This window comes from Panthera pardus, unplaced genomic scaffold (assembly GCF_024362965.1).
Source record: "Panthera pardus isolate Hobbes unplaced genomic scaffold, ASM2436296v1 HiC_scaffold_10, whole genome shotgun sequence".
In the NCBI taxonomy this organism is placed as follows: Eukaryota; Metazoa; Chordata; class Mammalia; order Carnivora; family Felidae; genus Panthera; species Panthera pardus.
In genome coordinates, this window is record NW_026526655.1 from 71658070 (window position 1) to 71680980 (window position 22911).

General features: G+C 38.8%; 1 protein-coding gene across 4 annotated transcripts in view; it reads left to right on the top strand.

Annotated features, from left to right (window-relative positions):
• Positions 1–22911, top strand: part of ITGB6 (integrin subunit beta 6) — a 132718-nt gene that overhangs the window by 67495 nt on the left and 42312 nt on the right. For all 4 annotated transcript variants that reach the window (XM_019457504.2, XM_019457512.2, XM_019457516.2 and 1 more), the window contains 3 exons: positions 4806–4971; positions 6197–6358; positions 9336–9431. In XM_019457504.2, coding sequence (XP_019313049.2) covers positions 4806–4971; positions 6197–6358; positions 9336–9431 — 424 coding nt within the window. The remainder of the gene's footprint in view (positions 1–4805; positions 4972–6196; positions 6359–9335; positions 9432–22911) is intronic.

Sequence of the window (22911 nt, forward strand, 5' to 3'; positions counted from 1 at the left end):
GGCTTACAGTTTTTAAAGAAGTTTTCCTTATGCTATTGTTTAAGATACACTAACAAAAATGTATTTTCCCCATTTTCATATTTGTAGATAGGTTGTAATATGCATTTTAAAATATTTAATAGCACAAAGGTCAAATTTTCTCCCTCTATCAAACATTTTGAGAGATTTCTTTTTTAACATCATTCCACATGTGCTATGTTTTGTTTTGTGGGTTTTTTTAATATGATGCCAACAATGAGGTATTCACTATAGTTTTGCAAAAGAGGAAGTAGAACCATGAAATGCTTAGATTTCTTACATGTACACACACACAAACACATATGAGTGTACAGAACAGTTTCTTATTGCACAGGCAATAACTAGCCCATGTGAGAATACAGACAAAAAGAGGAAAATGGAAATTATTTCTAATCCCACTCAAAATGATGCTGTTAGCTATTTGGTATGTATCACTGTAATCTTAGTTTGTGTACATTTATTTAAAAGTCTAACAAAAAATGTAGATAGTATTTTTGTATATTGTGTTTCACAATTATTCTGCAGTTTATTTTTTTAATTTATTTATTTTGAAAGAGAGAGAGCACAAGCGGGGGGCAGGGGGGAGAGCAGAGAGAGAGAGGGAGAGAGAGAATCTCAAGCAGGCTTGCTGCTATCAGCAGAGAGTCGGATGCAGGACTTGATCTCACCAACTGTGAGATAACGACCTGAGCCGAAATTAAGTCAGATGCTTAGCCAACTTAGCCGGCCAGGTGCCCTTATTCTTCGTTTTAAATGAAAATCTATTGTTATCTAGGGACTCAAAATAAAATTATTTGCTAATGAGTACCTACTTCCTTCAATTGCTATGCCAAGAAAATAACAGCCCAATATGAGCATTTGTTAGAGGAAAGACTCTGACCAAAACAGGGGGAGTCTCTTAATCAAAATTTCCTGGCATGAGCCAAGCCTGGCATTATGCTTTGCTTTAGCTACCTCGGTCTCCCAGCACGCGTGTGAGTTTACTGAATTAAACTAGAATTTCATTCCATTTTCCAAAAGCATAGCATTCTAGTAAGATCTGCCTAGCAATTCTTACCAACAACGATGTACATTTCTTACAAAAAGATAGGAATGCTAGTTTCTTTGGTTTCAGAAGATGTTCAAATGTCACTTTTGTACAGTGTGAGCAAGCAGCCCCAAATAAAAGATTAAACTAACAATTTTCAAGAATACTTAGTTCATAGGGACAGTGGTACACCTCACATAGTTGCATACTTTTTATCTCATGTAACCTCCACAAGAACTTCGTCAAGTAGGTACACCAGTCTCATTTTACAGATGAAGATACTGAGGCCCAGCAATGTGAAGTAACTTGCCCAACGATAGATCACCTCTCAGTCTTTTTATTCTAAATCAAATGCATTTTCTTCCAACACACAACTACGTTAAATGCTATTGGAGCAATTGGAACAAATGATAAATTATTGTCATTTCATAGGTAACGATTTGAAAAAAAAAAATTAAACATCTTCCTCATATAACTCTTTAAAATACATCTCATATTTGAAGGTTGAAAACAAACCTGACTACATAAAGTTTTAAGGTATATATCCAAAAACAGCATACACAAAATTAAAATAGAAACCACAAAGGCAAAAGGTTAATATTTTTAAGGGAAATGGTTCTTAAAATTTAGTTAGAAAATAAAAAAAAATACCCCAATAAGAAAATGAGCAAAGGATGTAAGCTGGCAATTGGCAAAAGAAGAAATACAAACTGTCCATAAATATGAACAAGTGCTCAGTCTTAGCAGCAATAAAATAGAAATTAAACCTTAAATTAAGATGCCATTTTTAACTGATCAACTGGTATATTTTTGTTTTGTTTTGCTTTGTTTTGTTTTGTTTATAATGATGTAACTGATACAAACTTTTTGGAAAGACATTTGCTAGTGTGGATTGAAAAGTAACCCAGCAATTTCTCTGGAGTCAATTCTCAGCAGAGATACAGCAGAGCCTGCAAAGGTGTATGCGAAAGGATCACAACATTACCTAATTATGGAAAGATTTATGAAACAAAATTTTATTAACAGATTATCCAATAAACTGTGATATATCTCATAACTTAACATTTATGTTTTTATTTTCTTCTTTATACTTTTATATTAACTCAGATTTTCTTCAGTGAACCTGTATTAATATTTGATCAGTAAAAAACATACAATTCTTGAGATGCCATTGGCCAAATCTGTGATCTGTTGTCAAGTCTGTGCTAGACTTTGTGTAAAAATGATTTAGGTAAAAAAAATCACATTAAGGTTTAGCAAGCACTTAACCGAAAAGCTCATTGTGCTGTGTTCTTTGCATAGTTTAGCTCGTTCAAGCCTTACAACAATCTTACTAAGTAGATACTATCTGTGGTCAGCACTTCAGAGCTTCAATGAAAGCTGATGCAAGATATTGAAAATAAGAGAAAACGATTGCCTTCTGAGAATTAAAGTGAAATATAATGAGTCAGAAAGAAAATCAGAAAGTTCCCTGTAAACTGTAGGCTGGCTTCCTGGGCCCACCAGACCAGGTATCTTGACAGAGCTGAAAGAATGAACAGGCCTGTAGGTTTGCTCATGGGAGGTTAGGGAATGTGAAGAAAGAGCGGTTCCAGAGGCAAGTATGGGCCACATGCACCCAAGAGCCTTAACCAAGGCCCTTCCAGAGTTTCTAGTCCCGTTGCCTATCAGAACGTCCTAAACTTTGTTAGCTGAGGAAGCCAACCACAGGTGAGGGAGGAGCCAGATATGACCAAGAGCATCCATTCTGGAGATGGCTGTCTTAGGACATCTCAGACTGGCTGGGGTCATCCAACTCCCCTTGTTCTAAAGCATGAGGACATATCGGATTATGATCTGCTTTCCATTAAAGTCTACTGACAGGGAAAAAAAAAATTGCTACCTTTGCAGATACTAGCATTTTGGTCCCAGCAGAGCCCCATCTCTCAGTGTGAGTGCATCCACAATCATTCTGATTTGTATAGTTGATTCTCATTACTCATGGGAGTCTTGCTCTATAAAGTATCCTCAAATACTTACTTAGCTAATGCTAAATCATTGCTCCTAGAAAAAATACAGGATTAGGCTCATGCAAGCCTCTGGACTTTTTTTTTTTTTTTTCCAACTGATCAATACATAACTTTATTTTCTGTGTCTTTCTGTTTAAAGACACCTTATTTAATATATATTGTTGATTCATTAGCTTTGCACTCACAACCAACAACACTATAACTCATGCCAGAACAAACTTATCTAACACACATATTTCCTCTATAAGGCACATCACAGCCTTCTTGCACTTAGGAACACTACACAACACTTCAGCACTACTCTGCAGGACCATTCTAAACAGCAAGATCATCAACAAAAAGCACACAAATGAAAAAAAAAAAAGGAAAAGGAAACCAAATAGATGACAAAAAGGACACTTGTTTACAGTATGAGAGGTGAAGTAAGAACACAGAGCCTTGTTTGACCTCAGCTGGGAACATGTGAATCAGGTGACTCAAATTTTTTTCCCTTCTATGTGTGTATATAAATGACTCAGAATGTACTAAAAGTATTGATTTGGGGGCTACAAATAAATTTTAGTAAGTAGGTGAATTCGCAGATATGGATTCTGTGAATAACGAAGACTGACTCAGGCAGATGAACTTGGTGAACAGGACCCTGACCCTGAAGGATGCTCCAGTTCTTTGTGTGCCAGTGACACACAAAGTTTTGGCTACTGAACCAAAAAACTATTCTCACAAGAATCAACCAGCTCTCCCCAGGTAGCATAGCACAACCTCACTGTGGACTACTCTCTTCTGTTTCCATACTTCTATACAAGTGTTTCTCAAACATCAGAATGCGTCAGGAAGATATGAATGCATCACTGAGCCCACTCCTCACATATCTCACTCAGTTGGTCTGGAATAGGATCCCAGATTTTGCATTTATAACAAGTTCCCATGTGATGCTCATGGTGCTGGTTCAAGGACCATCCTTTGAAAGCCTCTGCTGTATACTATTATCTCCATTTTACAAGTGAAAACCCAAATCTCATAAGGGTTGAGTAACTTGTCCAAGGTCTTACTAACTGGTTTTTAGAATAAGATGTGGCTGAGTTCATGATCAACTTTTTCTGTTGAACTGCAATATCTTTGGGGCAGATCTCCTCTTAACATGGCATTTCTCCCATGTGTCAACTATTTTAAGTGGTAGTTTTATTCCTAGCCAGGTATGCAACAGTCTGTTCAGTCATAACTGAATCAAGCTAGAGAACCAAGAGTCCTGCGCTGACTTTTGGGCCCTTGGCAGGTAGGGTCGGGAGTACAGGAAGGAGCAGAGAAGAAAGAAGACAGGTATCTCTCAGTCTTGCCATAGGGTGACTCATACTTGATAATAGCTTAAGCCAGCAGAATACAAAGGAATTGTTGTCATCACGCAAGCTTAATGGTAGATTTTGGTTGAGAAGCACTGGAAGGTAGTGATTACACACACACGCACACACACACAAACAGAGGAGTGGGGAGTCTGACCTGATTATCTGTTATCTGAGCTTGAATCAGAGTAAAATACACAGTAAGCTCTAAGTGCGAGCTAATAGGGTCAGTTTGGAAGGGGTAGGTGGGAGATCATGAACAACCTTAACGGGGAAATTCATAATCAAGTTACAGAGTCAGGTACTTGAGGAAAATTCATCTTGATTTAAGATGAAGTTGCTAGGCTGCTAGATCCATTAATTGTGTGCTGTATCATATTTCATCAAGAACATTTTCACATCTTACTTTTGCAGTAGTATTCCATACTTCTGCTTACCTACATTTGGATTCAAGCACATTCTGCCATTAACAAATGATGCTGAAAGATTCAATGAAATTGTGAAGAATCAGAAAATTTCTGCTAATATTGATACACCAGAAGGTGGATTTGATGCAATTATGCAAGCTGCTGTGTGTAAGGTATGCTGAAGGGTAACCCAAATTGCATCTCTTATTAGCAAATCTATTCTGAAAAGCTTAGCCATCTTTCCCTTAACAGCCATATTTCTATGTTTCTTAAAACAAAAAATTTCCAAAAATTTGTAATTTATTAGTGTTGAAATGGACACTTTTTTAATGCCTGATATTCAAATAATCTAATAAAATTATAGTAGTGTTGGGAAAAATTGGTTAAAACAATAGTCAGGTATGATCAATTTTCAAAGATCAAGATCAGATTTGTTCTTGAATAAACCATGGTAAAAATAAAAATCACAGGCAGAAATTAATGAAAAATAAAAATGCCCTAATCAGTATAAAGTTCTACGTAAGATTAGATATCTATTGTTTTGAGCCAACAAAATAAGTACCAGAAGCTACAGTGTCCCTACAACAATGCAGGGGCATTGCCCCTCCTTGACAATCAGACAGGTATCCAAGGGAATGATTCCCCTGTCCAGATGACAGGTCTTCCTGGAAAATACCAAGAAACAGGCAGGGCTGAAGGTTCTGGAAGGTGGAGGAGCCAAGGTATTAAGGGAAAAAGGGAAAAGGGGCCAGGTGGGATGGCACTGCCAGTATGAGCTTTTGTCCCGCTAGTTCCTGGAATAATATCAATTAAAGGGGGGAGCTCTGCTAAGAAACAGACAACAGATCATCCTAAAAAGCCATATGCTGGGGATTGATTTTGAAAAAAAAATTCTTTTATTTGTGTTACATTTATAATTTTTGGATGGTATCAGTAGAAAAAGAAAAATGTGCCTAAACGTTGGGTGACATTTTAATAAAACAGGCAGACTTTAAGTCCACTGTGTATTGCATTCTTACTAGTTTTGCTTAGACTTGGGTTTGGAATGATCTATGACCTCCCTCATTCCCTCTCCTCATTTTTCTGGTAAATTGAAAGATGGACAGTAAAAATAATTAACTATGTAAAAGTCAAGATCAACTGGATAGTGATTATAGTGGAACTGTTTTTTCTGAAGCATAAATCATCTAAAAGTGTTATCCAAGAAAAATCAAATGCCATAGAGTTTCATATTTTTAATTCATTAATAGTATCAACTCAGAAGAGATGAAAAGGGCCAAAATAGATGGATTAGGATTATAGTTTTTATGATCTTAATGTGTCCAATCATAATTGATCCACTCTCAATAAATGCCTGCCTCTATCCCGTACAACCCAAATATTTCTTTCTCACTGTAGGAAAAAATTGGCTGGCGGAATGACTCCCTCCATCTCCTGGTCTTTGTGAGTGATGCTGATTCTCATTTTGGAATGGACAGCAAACTGGCAGGCATCGTCATTCCTAACGATGGGCTCTGTCACTTGGACAACAAAAATGAATACTCCATGTCAACTGTTTTGGTGTGTAACCTGCATTCTTCACTGTTTTCAGGGCTTCAAGTAGGCAAATGAAGCAACAATTGCTGCAGTACCCAGCAGAATAACCCACATTTGGTGAAAACCATACATTTTCTGATTTGAGATTAACAAATTGCCCTTAGAGCTTCTGACAGGAGCACAGGTGGATGGTGGGGATATGTGAGAAGTCTGGGTCTGCTCTCAACGACAGCCCCAGAAAGGGGGTCTTAGGCCAAAATAACAATCACCTAGGAATTTCAGTGAATGATGGTTCCAGAGTCATGCCCCCTAAATAATGCCATGCTTTTGTGCACCATAGTGCTCCACGGGGAACAACTAGTCAAGTACTGCTTGGCTGGTGCTTATTCACATTTGGCTTATTTTTGTGATTCAAAAAATGCTGGTAACATTCAAAGAAAAAAAAGCTCTTGACTTTTGTAAAACAAGGTAAAATTTTCAGAGCTCTTTGACATATATGATCGTATTTGATCCTCACCAGAACCCTATGTATCTAACTGCTTTCCTTATTTGGACCATGAGGCTCTCAAGGACATGTTCTTCCCTCTGTCTGGAATGCTCTTCCCTCGTAGGCTGCTGAGAGACTCTTAATTATCTTTTAAAACCCAACTTAATTATGACTGCTCCCAGAGAGTGCTCTTTGCCCTCTGCTGGGCCCCGAAATGATCATCCCTCCCTTCACTCTTAATACGTAGATGTCTCCTTACCCATCTCCATGCACAAATGTGTTTGCTCATATTTGTCAGTCTTTAATATGTGTTCCTCGGGGCCAGGACTGGTGTATTATCTCTATTTCCTGACAGTACAGTTCCTGGAACAAAATGGGTGTTGACTATGTATGAAATAAAATTGAATTATGAAGCAGCAACCTGGGAAGATCACATTGTCCCTACTTAACACTTGGGAAAATATGGTATAGAGAATTCAAGTGACTTCTTAAAATGACAGTGCTATAGAAATATATATAAGGGAGAGGGAGAGAGGGGGGGGGGGAAGAACCTAGAATTCTAATATCAGATTGGAAAAACTATTCCTGAAAAAAAGAATTGAATGAGATAATATATATTATATATATTATTTATAATACATATATATTAGTTTTAATATATATAATATATATTAGTTTAAAAAAAAAACAAATGATTCATAAATTACCTGCTACCATTCCTTGACTTAAATTTCTAAATTTCAACATGAGTGTTTCCCCCTATTGACCAATAGTAGTCCTCAAACTTATATATTCTTTTATCATGTAAGTTGCCTTTCCACATTATAATATCCATGAGAGTAGCCACATTTTTGTGTTTTAGCCTTTGAGGGCCAAGAAAATGTGAGGCATGGATCTCTTTTTTATTACTTTTTCTTGCAATTATTCAAATGCCCCATTAATAGACATCTCTGAAAAAGCAGGATCTTAGAAGCAAGCACTACTTGTTGCTTGGTATGACCTTCCCATCTAATAAAAGTTCAATTTACTTTCACTCAGTAAGTTGGTGCAAATGCACAGAAGTTGTGGATTATTTCCATGCCTGCCTACAGCATAGTTCCCTGGGTCCTTTGAACACTTCTTATGTACTCAGTGCTGAGCCAGGCTCCAAGGGCCACAAAATAATAGGACACGGTCCCTGGCCTTGAGGAACTTACAATATAACTGTGGAAATTAAACCAACTGATTTAGGCCAAATAGAAAACCACATTTGCCCATCTATGAAGGGCTTCACAGTGTGATCCTTGCAAAACATGCACATCAGTAGAAAGTGTGAGAATGTGGAGATAGGAAGGCCCAGCGATGGAGGAATTTAGGCTTGAAGGTCAGGGATTTTTGGTGTTTGGGCTATTGAAAAGCAGGGGACGCTGAAAATGTCAGACAGACCCCAGAAGATTTATGTTATCTGGATATCTACTAATAAAAATCCAAATCGGATGGCAAGCCCATTTTACCCAGCCAGATACGCAGCTGGATCATTTACCGGAGTATTTTAGACAAAACTATAGTTTTCCTGGAATTTGAATCTTGTGCCTAAAGAAGATATCAGGCAGAATTAGTCCCAGAGTGCTGAGAATATGTGAACACAACACATCAGTGTACAAGAGGGCTTACTTGTCAGTGTTGCTCTGCTTTGGCTGCCTTCATGATCAACATCATCTTAGCCTCATTGTTTGCAGGCTACTCTTTCATTTGAGTTTCCTGTTTGTACATTATCCACGTTTGGATTCGTACAACAGCCAAGTGTGCTGCACGTTTTTTAACCTTGGAAAGTAGAGGCCATGTTCAAATTTGATCATTTATGCCTTTCTTGTTTTTTAAAGAGCTCGTATCACTTGGGCATGAATGTGTCAATGAAAAAGAAATACAATGTGTTTTCAGTTGTCCTGTAAAGATGTCGCAGGATCCCCTAAAATTGATTAGTGACATCAAAAAGCCAGTAAAACCAAATCCAAAACTGGTGCAGGAACGTCTCAAATCAGATGGATGTAGGAACCCTAGTGTGTCATTTCTCGGCAGGCTGTCCCTTCCTCCCGCCTCATCCAATTCCAGTAGGAGTGTCAGAGCTACCTGAGTCACCGCAGTCACATCCGTCATGTCCACCACTCCTCCCCCAGCTCTAACATTCTCTACAGCTTGAGCCTGTTGGCAAGCGGCGCTTAGAAGAACCGTGTCTCTACCCTGGAAAATACGACACACTGTAATTCTTTAAGTAAATTCCAAGTGCTCTCCTTAGAAGTGACTGAGCATAATATACCACATTGCCAGGCACTGACTCTCTGGAATTAATTCGATTTGCAAGATTTAGGAAACAATTATTAAACCAATTGAGTGACTGATGCTAATTGTGTATTTGTTTACTTAGAACCAAACTGAAATGCCAAACTCAGTATGATAACTTTGAAAGAAATACTCCTTTCTTTATTTTACACTCTTGTGTTAAGATGACATTTAAAATCTATATGTCAATTTTAGGAATATCCAACAATTGGACAACTCATTGATAAACTGGTGCAAAATAACGTGTTATTAATCTTTGCTGTAACCCAAGAACAAGTTCATTTATATGAGGTAAGCAAACATAATTTGGGGAATTCCTTTAGGGAAAGTATTGGATGTGGAACTTTAGCATGAACTCAGAGTTCAATGCATGGGTTGCTATCAGAAAATCATTAACATGTGACAGATATGCTGGACACTTGGTAAAGTTACTGTTTGCAATTTAAATTACAAATCCAGGGGTGCCGTGGAGAGTGGGGGAGAGATCTGGTGGGGCAGGGAAGAAAGAATTAAGGAATGACTAGGTGAGTTGTAAGAGAGCACCAGGGAACATGGGAGCACCTACTTAACAGAAAGTCTGTCTTCCCTTGGACTGTTTCATGTGACAAGGAGGGAGTTAACAGAGCAAGGGAGCAGAATTGACTTGAAACTTCCAGACATCTACAAATCAAGGCATAGAAAATATACAAGTAGCGATACAATTCAAACCATTGAGAAGTAAGAAAGGTAAAAGAGAAAAGCTTGTTAAATTGGGCCACAAATATATTTTCTCCCTCATAGTAGCTGGGTTTGCAGTTTAAGTTTTTGGATGGAAACACCAGACGCAGAAAGGAAACTGTTTCATTAGATGCGCTAGTGTTTGTAAACCACTGCATACACTGTAAAATGCATATGTAAACACAAAAGATTTCCGTGGGTTTATTCCAGCCTAAAAAACAATATGTCAGAATACCATGTATCAGGATGCTAGCAAATGATTTATTCCTATTGGGCAGTTTCACAGAGAAGTAAGGAATCTCTAGCCTGGACCTGAGAAAATTTAGAGAAACTAGGTGTACATTAAATTGCCTGTGCCTTCTTCTATGCAGAAGCTTTAAATACTCCTAAGTTCAGAGTCCGATCTCCCATTCCTTTTTAAAGGACCTCTTAACTCTCTTGGTGACTTTACAGGGCTCGGAAAACTCTGACATTATTTCACAGAAGGCTTTGATTAAATGCCACTCACTGCTAAGGACAGTGCAGCCCATGAACTTGCATCAGGTTCTATAGAAAGGATCCAGGAGGAGATCCTATCTTGCATTTTTAATGAGAGGAGGGTATTGTACTCCAGGTGAGATTGCCTTCTGCTGAAAACCAAAAAAGTGCTTTGCAATCAAGCTGCATACTCAAGGCCTTTGTTCTACTCAGAGACCATGTGGGTTCACCTGATCTGGGCATTTTTTTAAGGCTCTTTAGTATGTGATACTTGTTTCCAGTGGTTTTAAGTAGTAGAGTTGCGGTTAAGATTAAAAAAAAAAATACCCCAAATACAATAGTGAGTCTATTCTGCCTTTGATCCTTAAGGGTAGAGCGAGAGGACCCTGGGGGTCACAACACCTCCTCCACAGCCTGGTCCTGTTTAGAAGGGGGAAGGGGAGTTGCACAGAACTTTTCTTAAAAGGGGAGTCAGAGAAATACAACTGATGATCATGAACATAGTCGTCCATAACTCACTTCAGTAATAGTCTTTAAGACTCACAACTCATTTACACGCCTCCTCAAAACTGCTACCAAAAGACAGAAGAAGATGAAAAATAACCACGTGGCAAAACAGAATCTGTCAGATTTAAGTTAGTTGGGCCGACGGTTCCCCCGTTGCAAAGGAAATGATCATTTCCAAGGAAAACACCAGATTAGAGCCTGGCTCTCATTTAACAGCAGGACATTTATTTTGCCTGCCTCCTAATCTCATTATGAGGCGAATTTATGTTCTGTCATGATCTGTGGTCTTTACCATCCAGGCTCCACTAAATTCAAAGGGACATTGTCAGGGAGCCATGCAGCAGACCAGGGCAGAAGCCCACTCTCCGACTCTGATGCTTTCTTTCATCATTTTATCTCTATTTTGATGTATTCATCATTCCATCTGCATTAGTCGGGGCAGGCGGCAGTCTGGCCTAAAAATAATGACAGTGACATTGCACTTCCCTGAAGGCTTCACACAGCATGAAAATGCTGATCTCTTGTTTTATTGATAATGAAAACTGAAAATAAACCAATAATGGCTTGTGTTGCCTTTCCATTTAAATCTCTTAGAAGGAGCCCAATATGAGGTGGAGCCCTGCACAACCCGATGTTTGGATAGCTGTGATAGAAGGGATATAACTACTAAAGAATCACTGAAAAAATAAAACCAGTGATAGGATAAATACGTGGTTAGATCTAATGGAAATTCCAAAAGGCAATTTGCTTGCCCCAGTTCTGTGTTAAGCATAGCTATGTGCATACACTCTGGGCACAGGATGGCTCCGATTCAATGGTGGCCCATCTTGTAGCAAATATGATTTATGTTGCCCATTCATGGAATGCAGGAAAAAAATTACAGGTTTTTGTTTTGTAATTTGGGGAAGATGCTCCGGACTGTCCAGATGTGCAGTGTTGCTGTGCTTTGTGGTAACAAAGAAGAACAAACAATGGAAAGGATAAAGTAAGCAGTTTTGCCTTCAGTTCAATATGACTGCAGAGTGCACCCCAGACTCCAGCAAAAGGATGATTTTGAACAAACTTATTATTATGAATAGTTGCCTGTTTGTCCAATTATAGGGTTCAAAAGATAATGATAGATAATAGACTGAGCAGTAGGTAGCATATTACATTCTAGTGGTAAATACCATTTTGAATCAGGATTCAATTACCCAAGCTTAAAAAAAATTTTTTAGCTCCTCTATTGTTTTCAAATGTTTACTCTTAATTTACATTAAGATAGCATCAGGCTACTAAAGCCCAATTGTCTAATTTGACTAGTCTTTCCTTCCTAGTGAGATATTGATATAAAAAGCAATTAAATTAGCATTCTTAACTACATTGTCAAATCATGTTATTAATCACCTGGAATTATTTACAAGACTTTAAGATATTCTAATCTTTCAAAATGTTCACATCTGGCTGGAAAAGATGAGTTTTGTTAAGTTGATAATGATAATTATTATATAACCTAGTATTTACAATGAAATGTTGAAACATTAGAAAGCAAACAAGACATATTAGTAATAGACATGTCCAGTTTAGTTGCTAACATTTATGACTGCTGATTGATGTCCCTATTGTTAATAGGACAGAGTGATATATCTAAAGTATAGGGACAGGACACCCATGCAGGGTTTTGTTTGTTTGCTTGTTTGTTTGTTTTTTGAGAGAGACAGAGTCCAAGCAGGAGAGAGGCAGAGAGAGAGGGAGACAAAGAATCTGAAGCAGGCTCCAGTCTCTGAGCCGTTCGCACAGAGCATGAAACAGGGCTGGAACCCAGGAACTGTGAGATATGACCTGAGCCGAAGTCTGCTGCTTAAGGGACTGAGCCACCCAGGAGCCCCACCCATGCAGGTTTTAATACCACCAAAGGGCCCTTCCCTCTGGAAGTGAAAAGCCCTCAATTATCACCTCTTTGAGGAGAATGGTGGGTTTTGCTCATCTTTCTGTTTAGGCTATTTCTCAATACACAATAGATTTTCATCTTTAGTCAATTTGGGTCAAAGTTTCTAAATAGTAATTTGGAATTTTGTGTGACAAATACCTGTGGAAGTTGAGGGAGCCCATGTATAAGAGCAGGTGGGGGTCTGCCTGACCCAGAGCTACAGTCATTTGCAGCCATCTCTTTGCCCTTGGACCCAGATGGCACCAGGGGAAAGGAACACTGCCATCACTCCTGGGACCAACCCGTTGGATAAGTTCAAGAGCCTTCTCGCTAAGCCACAAAAGGAAAACCCCTGAGCAGTTACCCCTATTTGCTGGTCATTGTTATCTAAGAACCAGCATAAAGTATAGCCACAACATGCTAAGAGCTTGTGTGGCTTGTGAATATAACCTATCGTATGCAAGTTTCAATTTTTTAAGATCAATAACCCAGTTTTTATATCACCCCTTCTTTCCTTTTTTGCTTATCTTTTGAGCTTTTCACTGCAGCAAGAGAGTTGAAAGGAGGCAGAGAATTAAAGAGGGAGATAAAACAAAAATTGAGCCCTTTTGCTCTGTGATATCCTGTTCTATTATTGTTTTGTTTTATAATGTTCACTATTGGAAAAGATCAAAACGATTTTGCTCTGATGAAAATCCCTTTTTCTCTGGCCTCAGTTTTGACAAAATAAAAGGACTGAACTGGATGACCTCCAGCCTTAGTAGTCAATGACTCTGAACCTGAAGAAGGGAAATCACCATGAATTCCAATGATCTATGCACAAAGTTCAGCTAGCCATAATATAGCTAATTTTTAAGCATGTATGAAAAAAATTGTTCTTTATCCTATCAACCCCATCTTGTAATGAAGTATTCCAAATTTATGCTTTTAGTGAATATAAAATCATCTAGGAATAAAAAGAGAACTTCTGAATTATGAGAAATCCCCATACAGTTAACAAATTGCTCTTAATTCAAGTGTAATGGAAAAGGATTTTTATTTCTCTTCAATTGATGATATCTGGGAATAAGACTGAGGAGAGCCAGCCTATACTTTCCTCATTAATAAAAATAGCTCTTAGAGAGGGAAGATTTGGAAATAAAACTCATGTCCTCAGATTATCAGCACAAAGTTGTTAGAAGCATTTTCCAGACTAATTAATAAATTATAACCATGAAAAGTCATCAGTAGTTACCCTTAGTTTACATATAGTACTTTTCTTCTAAAGAACTCAAAGACTCATAATCCAGTAAATAAACACAAAGGTAAAAAAAAAAAAAATAGAAAAGAGAAGATTCAGACTTAAAGTAGGGTTTTAATGAGATGCTCTATTAGGCCAGCCCATGAACGATTACAAAATGGAACTTCAATACAAGGCCTAAATATTTCAAGATTTACACAACACCCAGGATATCTAGCATATCAATAGAACCAAGATGCTATTGAATGCATGCATGCATTCATTCATTCATTCATTCATCAAGCATTTCATTAGAACCTCCCTTCATTTGTGAGTACAGAGAAGGATAAGACACAGTGCCTACCTTAAGAAGTCTCACAGAGCATTAGTAGACTTGTAGACCAATAATTTGCCTAAAGAACAGGATGAAGGCATTTTAGAGGTTATGTTCTGGAAAGGCACCCCAAGGCAGAGGTTTGGTTTTGTTTTTTTTTTTTAATGTATGAAATTTATTGTCAAATTGTTTTCCATACAACACCCAGTGCTCATCCCAAAAGATGCCCTCTTCAATACCCATCACCCACTCCCCCCCTCTCACCCCCGCATCAACCCTCAGTTTGTTCTCAGTTTTTAAGAGTCTCTTATGCTTTGGCTCTCTCCCACTCTAACCTCTTTTTTTTTTTTTCCTTCCCCTCCCCCATGGGTTTCTGTTAAGTTTCTCGGGATCCACATAAGAATGAAAACATATGGTATCTGTCTTTCTCTGTACGGCTTATTTCACTTAGCATCACACTCTCCAGCTCCACCCATGTTGCTACAAAAGGCCAAATTTCATTCTTTCTCATTGCCACGTAGTACTCCATTGTGTATATAAACCACAATTTCTTTATCCATTCATCAGTTGATGGACATTTAGGCTCTTTCCACAATTTGGCTATTGTTGAAAGTGCTGCTATAAACATTGGGGTACAAGTGCCCCTATCCAAGGCACAGTTTTGATGAGGGGTCAGAGTTTGCATGTCTGTCAATGTTTTCACTTTTTCCTACTCACCATCTTTGTTAGAATGGGCAGTAAACTAATTGGCCATCATAAAACTAGCTTTGATACTAACAGTATGATAGTGTTGAGCTAAGACCTTCACTTTATAGTGGTGGAAAACTGAGAGCCAAGATGTTCTGTAACTATGACTATGAGAATCATAGAAGGTTTGCTGAGGGTGTATTAGGTGGCAGCTTGGGGTTAAATATTTTAACTCATTTTATCATTTAATCTCCATTTTATGGACCCCAAATAAACCCAAATAGAATAAAAAAATAAAAATTGAACCAAATAAATTAAAGTAAATAATAAAAGAACTCAAAATAAAGCAAGTTGCCTGTGTAGGCTGGGATTCGAACCAAGGCACTTTGAGTCTATAGCGTCAATCACTGAGTTAAGTAACACTGTAACCTGGGCTGCTATAGTGAAAGGGCATGCCAGTCCCTAACTACTAGACCACCAAAGAAGCCGCCTTTTAAACAAAGTCACCAACTTTGAAAGTCACTGAGCTGTAAAAGCAGAGAGCCTAAGGGTGGAGCCGAGCCGCCTGACAGATGAACAGATGAATAGGTGGAATTCTTAAAAATGGCAGAGTCCTTTAAAATCAGTGCACACTTCATCTAGGGCCCTTTACTGTTGCTGTTAATTTAGACAAATAGAGCAATTTACAAATGGGTGGACTTGAAAAAAAGACCGTTGGATTCTGAGTGGTAAAAACAGGCCACACAGTCAGGGAGCATCATGCCATTGGTCAACACATCCTTTCAACAGCAGCTACTGTCTATGGGAATCACCATCTGCAGTTCCAACCTAAGAGACAAAGGGGACACCTGGTGTAACAAAGACTGTAGGTTTTTATGATGATACAGTTCAAGTACACAGAAAAGTAGAGTCATATAATGACACCCACGCATCGACTGCCCAGCCTTCTCAAATCTTAACATTTTGCCGCCATATTTGCTTCAGATTTTTTAAAGACGTAAGACATTCTAGATACAGTTGCCTGCTGTATACCTGTGCAACTCTGATGCCACTCCCCTCTTTTCCTCCATAGAAGTAACCAATGTCCTGAACTTAGTGTTTATCATTCTCATGTTTATTTTTTGTACCATTAAAATCTATATGGATCCATAAACAATTACATAATCTTGGCTTACAAGTTTAACTTCATGCTGTACGTATTACTTTGACAATTTTCTTTTTGACTCCATGTTATGTTTGGGGATGGGTTGTGAGGGTAAAACACACCTAAGCTAAATTTGCCATTCTAACCATGTTTAAATACGCAGTTCTGTGACATTAAGTACATTCATATTGTGGTGCTCAATGTTACGTTTTTGAGGCTTGTCTGCAGAGATGCATATAACTCTACTGTACTCTGTTCCACTGCCATGGACAATCCATCGAGTGTACAACCTGTGGTGTGTTCATTCTGTAGCTGGGAGCATGGATCACGCCCAGTTGGTAAAGCATGGCAAATGTCACACCCATGCTCATGCTTGTACATGTGTTCTCTATGGAGGATGCGTGTCTAGAATTGGAGTCTCAGGGTCACAAGAAAAGGCATCTTCAACTCTCCCGGGTGTGTCCAAGCTTTCCAAAGTGGCCGTATCAGCTACTCTCCTACCAACAGTGTGGGAGTATGGCCAAAACCAACCAACCAAACAAACAAAACCTACCACGTACTTTAAATTACTCTTTTTCTGACGACAAAATTAATACATGTTATTTGCCCCCAAAGAGGTGGGGGAGGTGCATCCAGAAAAGCACAAAGCAGAAAATAAAGATCACTCATAAACTCACCATTCAGACACAGCTAACCATTCTTGACATTTTAAAATAAGTCTTCTCTTTTTTTGCATTCCTTTACATATTTTAACATAATTGGCATCATATGGTACATATTAAGTAGGTTCAGATTTTTTGAATGAGTTTGTACATTTGTAGCCTTCTAAAGGCATGAAAATTAAATTGCTTTTGGTTATATGTCAAACAATCACTTTTATTGACAACAATCACATTAGATGAAATCAAGGTCTTCTAAAACATTCCAAATCTGTGGTTGCCATACATAGAGGGTGTCTGCTTTAAAATAAAAACAAATCTGCTCCCCTCCCACCAGCAGCCCCAGAACATCCACAATTACTATATTTTTACATTAACTACAAGGTTACGTACGTTGTTTACATATTCAAATGATACTTAGTTACTTTTTTATGCATTCATGTGATGGCCTTAACAAGGACCAACAAATCATTTCCAGTATCCCTTTTCTTATCCCTTGAAAGTGGCTTTTTGGTGAGGACTCCAATATCTGTGAACAAATTCAGTTTCTTCAAAGGTGCCTCTCCATACCACAAAGTGCTTAAAGCTATGCAGTTGCTCTATTCTATGCTTTCTCAGAGCCTCACAGAATTCAGGGACTCTCACTAAACTCAGCTACACATTTATCCCCTGAAACCTTTCCTATGCTTACAGTTGGCCACTCTGTCCATGTCTGTGCAGCTGGCCCAAATTCTAGCAATGCTTAAAGGAAGCTCCCTTTGACACGGATCACCACACAGGTGTTTAGCCACAACCAAGCATTCTCCACCATAGCCTTTTACAGATTACATAGGGCATCAAGGCACAATGGACAAGTTAAACTGACAGTCCCTGGACACAGAGAAGTTTGGGAGGCTTATGCATTTTAATATTATGCTTAATTACCTGAAAGAGCCAAAAATATGCTACAAAGGGGTTACTATTAATTATAACATAGTTTAATATTTTGTTGCCTTTATGGTATTGAATCTTCAATAAATAAACAGAAAATTCTCGAAGTAGAACATTTTATTGAGCCTGAACAGTTTGGGCACACTTTATTTATTTATTCAGAAATTCACATACTTTTTCTATAAGATTGCCAGATTTAGCACATAAAAATACAGGGCATCCAATTTGAATTACAAATAAGTAATATATAATTTTGTTAGTATTAGTATGTTCCAGTGCAATATTTGGGACTAAAATTTTGAAAATATTACTAAAAAATGGAAAAGAGTAGTGTGTAGCAATGGAGAAAAATGAAAGAGGAGAGTGTGAGACTTTACTTCTATAGGATCTTCAGGGAAGACCCCTTTCAAAAGGTGATTATAAAGCAGCAACCAAAAGGTTGAGGAGTTTTCAAGAGGAGAAGGCATGTGCAAAGGCCCTGAGGCAGCAAAGGACCCAGCACTCAATTTGTTCGAGAAACGGAAGAAAGACTAGTCAGACTGATATGAGCTAGGATAGAAGAGGATGGAGTAGATAACATAGGCTAACACTAGATACTTCAGTCTTGAAGGCCCAGGGAAGTAAGCATGTTATTATTCCATGGGCATCAGGCATTCAAAAACACCACTTTTGTTCTTGAGTACAGAATGGATGTCACAGGTGTATGACCAACTGAGGATCCCTTACAAATTATGGGTGTACAGGTTTAAAAACATAACAACTAACCAACTAACTAACAAACCAACTAACTAAATAAATAAAAACTTTATTTTCCAAATTATCATAGCCCTTCCTGGAAGCATCTGCTTGACAACAGGAATGGTATAGACAGACTATTCTATATCTGCCATTCTTAAACATTGATGTTCATTAAAATCGCACAGGGAGCTTTCTAAAAAACCCAGTACCCAGGCCACACCCTGATCTGATTAATTCAGTATCTCTAAGGCTGAGGCCCAGGCATCAGTGTTTTGTTTTGTTTTGTTTTTAAGTTCCTCTGGTGTCTCCAATCACTCAGGGAGCTTATTAAAACACCAACTCTGGGGCGCCTGGGTGGCTCAGTTGGTTAAGCATCCAATTTCTTGGTTTCGGCTCAGGACATGATCTCACAGTTCTTGAGGTCTAGCCCTACATCAGGCTCCATGCTGACAGCATGGAGCCTGCTTGGGATTCTTACTCTCCCTGTCTCTCTGCCCCTCCCCTGCGTGCGTGCTCTCTTTCTATCTCTCTCTCTGTCTCAAAGAACAAACAAACAAACAAACAAATACCAACTCTGATTCAGGTCTAGGATGGGGTCTGAAGTTTTGCATTTCTTCTTTTTTTAAAAAAGAATTGAGATATAATTGGGGCGCCTGCGTGGCTCAGTTGGTTGAGTGTCTGACTTCGGCTCAGGTCATGATCTCACAGTCCCTGAGTTAGAGCCCCGCATCTGGCTCTGTGCTAACATCTCAGAGCCTGGAGTCTGCCTCGGATTCTGTGTCTCCCTCTCTCTCTGCCCCTCACCTGCTCATGATCTGTCTCTCTCTGTCTCAAAAATAAATAAACAGTTTAAAAAAAACTTTTTTTAATTGAGATATAATTGATGTAGAACATTACATTAGTTTCAGTTGTATATTTCAATATTTGTATACATTGCAAAATGATCACTAAAATAAATTTAGTTAACATCCATCACCATACATAATTTCAAAATTTTTTTCTTGAGATGAGAACTTTCAAGATTTACTGTGTTAGCAGCTTCCAAATATGCAATATAGTATTATTAACCATAGTTGCCATGCTGTGCATTACTTCCCCATGAAATATTTATTTTATCACTGGAAGTTTGTATTTTTTGACTCCCCTTACCCATTTCATTTCCCCACCATCCCTTCTTTTCTCTTGCAACTACCAATGTGTTCTCTGAATCTATGAGCTTGGCATTTTTGCTTGTTTTGTTTTATTTTGATTTGATCAAATCATATGGTATTTGTCTTTCTTTGCTTAACTTATTTCACTTAGCATAATGCTCTCAAGGTCCATCCACATTGCTGCAAATGGCAAGATTTCTTTTTTATGGCCAAGTAATATTCCATCATATATATATATATATATATATATATATATATATATATATATATCCTCACCAACACTTGTTAGTTCTTGTCTTTTTGATGATAGCCATTCTAAAAGGTGTGAGGTGATACATCCAAATAATTAATATCTAATAGTTACATTGGATATATGTAATAGATATATCCAATAGATATATCCGATAGTTAATATCCAAAATATATGAAGAATTCATACAAGAGTATACAATATGTAAAGAATTTAATAGCAAAACAAACAAAAAATAAACATAAACACTTTTTCAAAAATGGGCAGAGGACTTGAATAGACATTTTTCCAGAGAAGATAGGCAGATGACCAATAGGCACAGGAAAGGATACACAACACCACTAATCATCAGAAAAATGCAAATCAAAACCACAATGAGATATCACCTCACACCTTTCAGAATGGCTATCATCAAACAGATAAGAACTGACAAGTGTTGGCAAGGATGTGGAGCAAAGAGAATCCTCCTGCACTGTTGGTGGAAACGTAAATTGCTTCAGCCACTATGGAAAACCAAATGGAGGGTCCTCAAAAAATTAAAGTGAGATTTTGCATTTCTCCAGATGCTTCCAGATGCTGCTGCTGCTACTGGTCCACCCACCACCCTTCTAGCAGCAAGGGCTGCTGACACCTCTTTAGCAGCCCTTGTATCTACACCTGCTTTCTCTTTTTTGGTCCCCTTCCTCGTGTTCCTACTAGTCATCTTTCAATGTTTTATTACCTGCCGGTTGGTCTGCAAAGCACATAAGCTGCTACTGAAGCCAACACAGCTGCCCATTTTAAAAGAGCTTTCTAAAGCTTTGGGACTTGCATTTGCCAACAAAGGTCTACAATCCCTCTCAAAACGCAGGGTAATCTTATTAAGGGACCATGTGAAGTATCCTCAGCAACAAATACTCAGTGTAGCCTCTTTGTTCTCAAAGTCTCCATTCTCCAATGCCTCTCTGTGCATTTGTTTGTCTCAGAACAGTCATGCACGGTGGGTCCATTCGTCTTCCCTTATCACTCTGTCACTGCTGCCGAGCACTCGTTCAGCTGTGTGCTGCAGCTTCTTGGCTGACAAGATAATTACATTCCAGGGCAGACTGGAAGAAAGACAGGTAGTGCTCAAAAGTTCCGAAGCGACTACCTAGTCATTGCTGGTGCAGACTTCAAGATCAAGCACCTGATCTAATTAGCACACTCCCTTTGCTGCCTGCCTGCCTGTGGAATGCTGACAATTGAAAGCCTGAAGGCAAAGCAGATATCATGCAACCCAGAGACAGACATTCAGGCTACCTTGTGCCAGAAACAATTACATATTCTTTTTGGAATCTTGGGTGTCCTAGTAACACAGTCAAGCCTGGGGGTAAACTTTTGCATAATACTGGGAGCCCTGCATTTACTGATAATGAACATGAGAACCAGCAGTATAAAACCCCACAAGAATGAAAGACCTCACGGGAAGAAAGCCTTCTGATTGCCTTCAGAAGAAGGACTTATTTCAGCAAACCCTTACCGGCCCCCACTCCCCCCAACTTGGAAGAAGCACAGTGCTCAACAAAAGCAAGGCATCATCAGCAAAGAGCTGTTTTCTTTTGACCAGATAAACAGCACAATACAGTCCCCCAGGACAAAAAAAAAATTTTTTTTTTTTTGCTTCTATGCTTTTGCTACTTGCTACATTTTTTCAAGATGTAGCCTTTCCATTTGAAAGTGATTACAGCCACAACTTTTTCTTCATTTCTTTTTGCTTCCACTAGAGAGCAAGGTGGTCCCTTCCTCGTCCATTCCTGTCAGTCTCCCAAGGCTGTCCCAGAGTCCCCACAGCAGATGTTCTAGGAGCCTTGGGTTTCTGAGGATGCAGGTGTCAAAAGGCAGGAGGTGCACGGGGAAGTCGGGGGCATGTGAGGACCTCTCCGTCCCATTATGTGGCTCCCAGAATTGGTGAATGCGGCTCATGAAGACCTGGTCCTGAGACCGGTGCCTGGGGATGGAGGGAGATTCAGAAGAGACAGACCATGCTGTGAGTGCTGGGGAGTTTGCCCGTCTACACCTCCCCTGGGTCCGTCCCCAGGTCGAAAGAATCTGGGTAAGAACTGATTCCCCCTTGTGGCCAAATCCCTGAATGATCTGAGACCTTTCAAGAATTATCTGTACTTTCTCCAATTTAAGTGACACCTTGATGACCAGAAGCACCCTCTTGACAGTAAGAATGAATGCCTCTCTGTGCATTTGTTTGTCTCAGAGCAGTCATACATTGCGGGTTCATCTCTGTTGGTGGTTACACCCAGGAGTGGAATGGCTGGGTCATTGGATGAGCTCATGTTCAGCATTAGCAGCTACTGCCAGTTCTGCCAAGTAGTTGTACCAGTGTAGACTCCCCCGGCAAGTAGTTGAGAGAGCATCATCAGGTTTTTAAATCGTAGCCCTCCTAGTAGACGCACGCTGGCATCTCTTTTGGTTTCAATTTCTATTTCTCTAATGATTAATGATGGTGAACAATTTGCCGTACTCTTCTGTCACTTGCATGCCACATCCAGGCATGCAAAATCATCCTTTTTCTAACATTAAATTTTTTTTTCCAAACGTCTTTTCCTTGTGGATGTGTAGGAGTTGTTTGGATATTCTGGTGCCAGATCAGATGCATGTATTACATGTATTTTCTCCCACTCAGTGACTCCCTTTTACTCTCATAAAGGCATCTTTTCACAGTGGAAATTCCTAAGTTTAAGCCCTATTTATCAATCTTTTCCTTTTTATAGATAGTGCTTTTGTGTCCTACTTAAGACATTTTTGTTACCCTTAAGTCAATGAAGATATCTCCCCTGACTTCTACAGTAATAAAAGTCAGAATAGTAGTTAGGCTTCTAAGGGAGGGGAATGACTGAGAAGCAGTGCAAGGGAGGATTCAGGGGGCTGATTACTCTCTACCTCTTGATCTTGGGGTGGTTACACCTGCTTGTTTACATTTAAAATACCCACTGAATTGTATAGTTATTACTCGTATGCTGTGCATGTGTGTTATACTGCCGTTAAATTTTCTGAGAGAGAAAATGGATGAATAGAA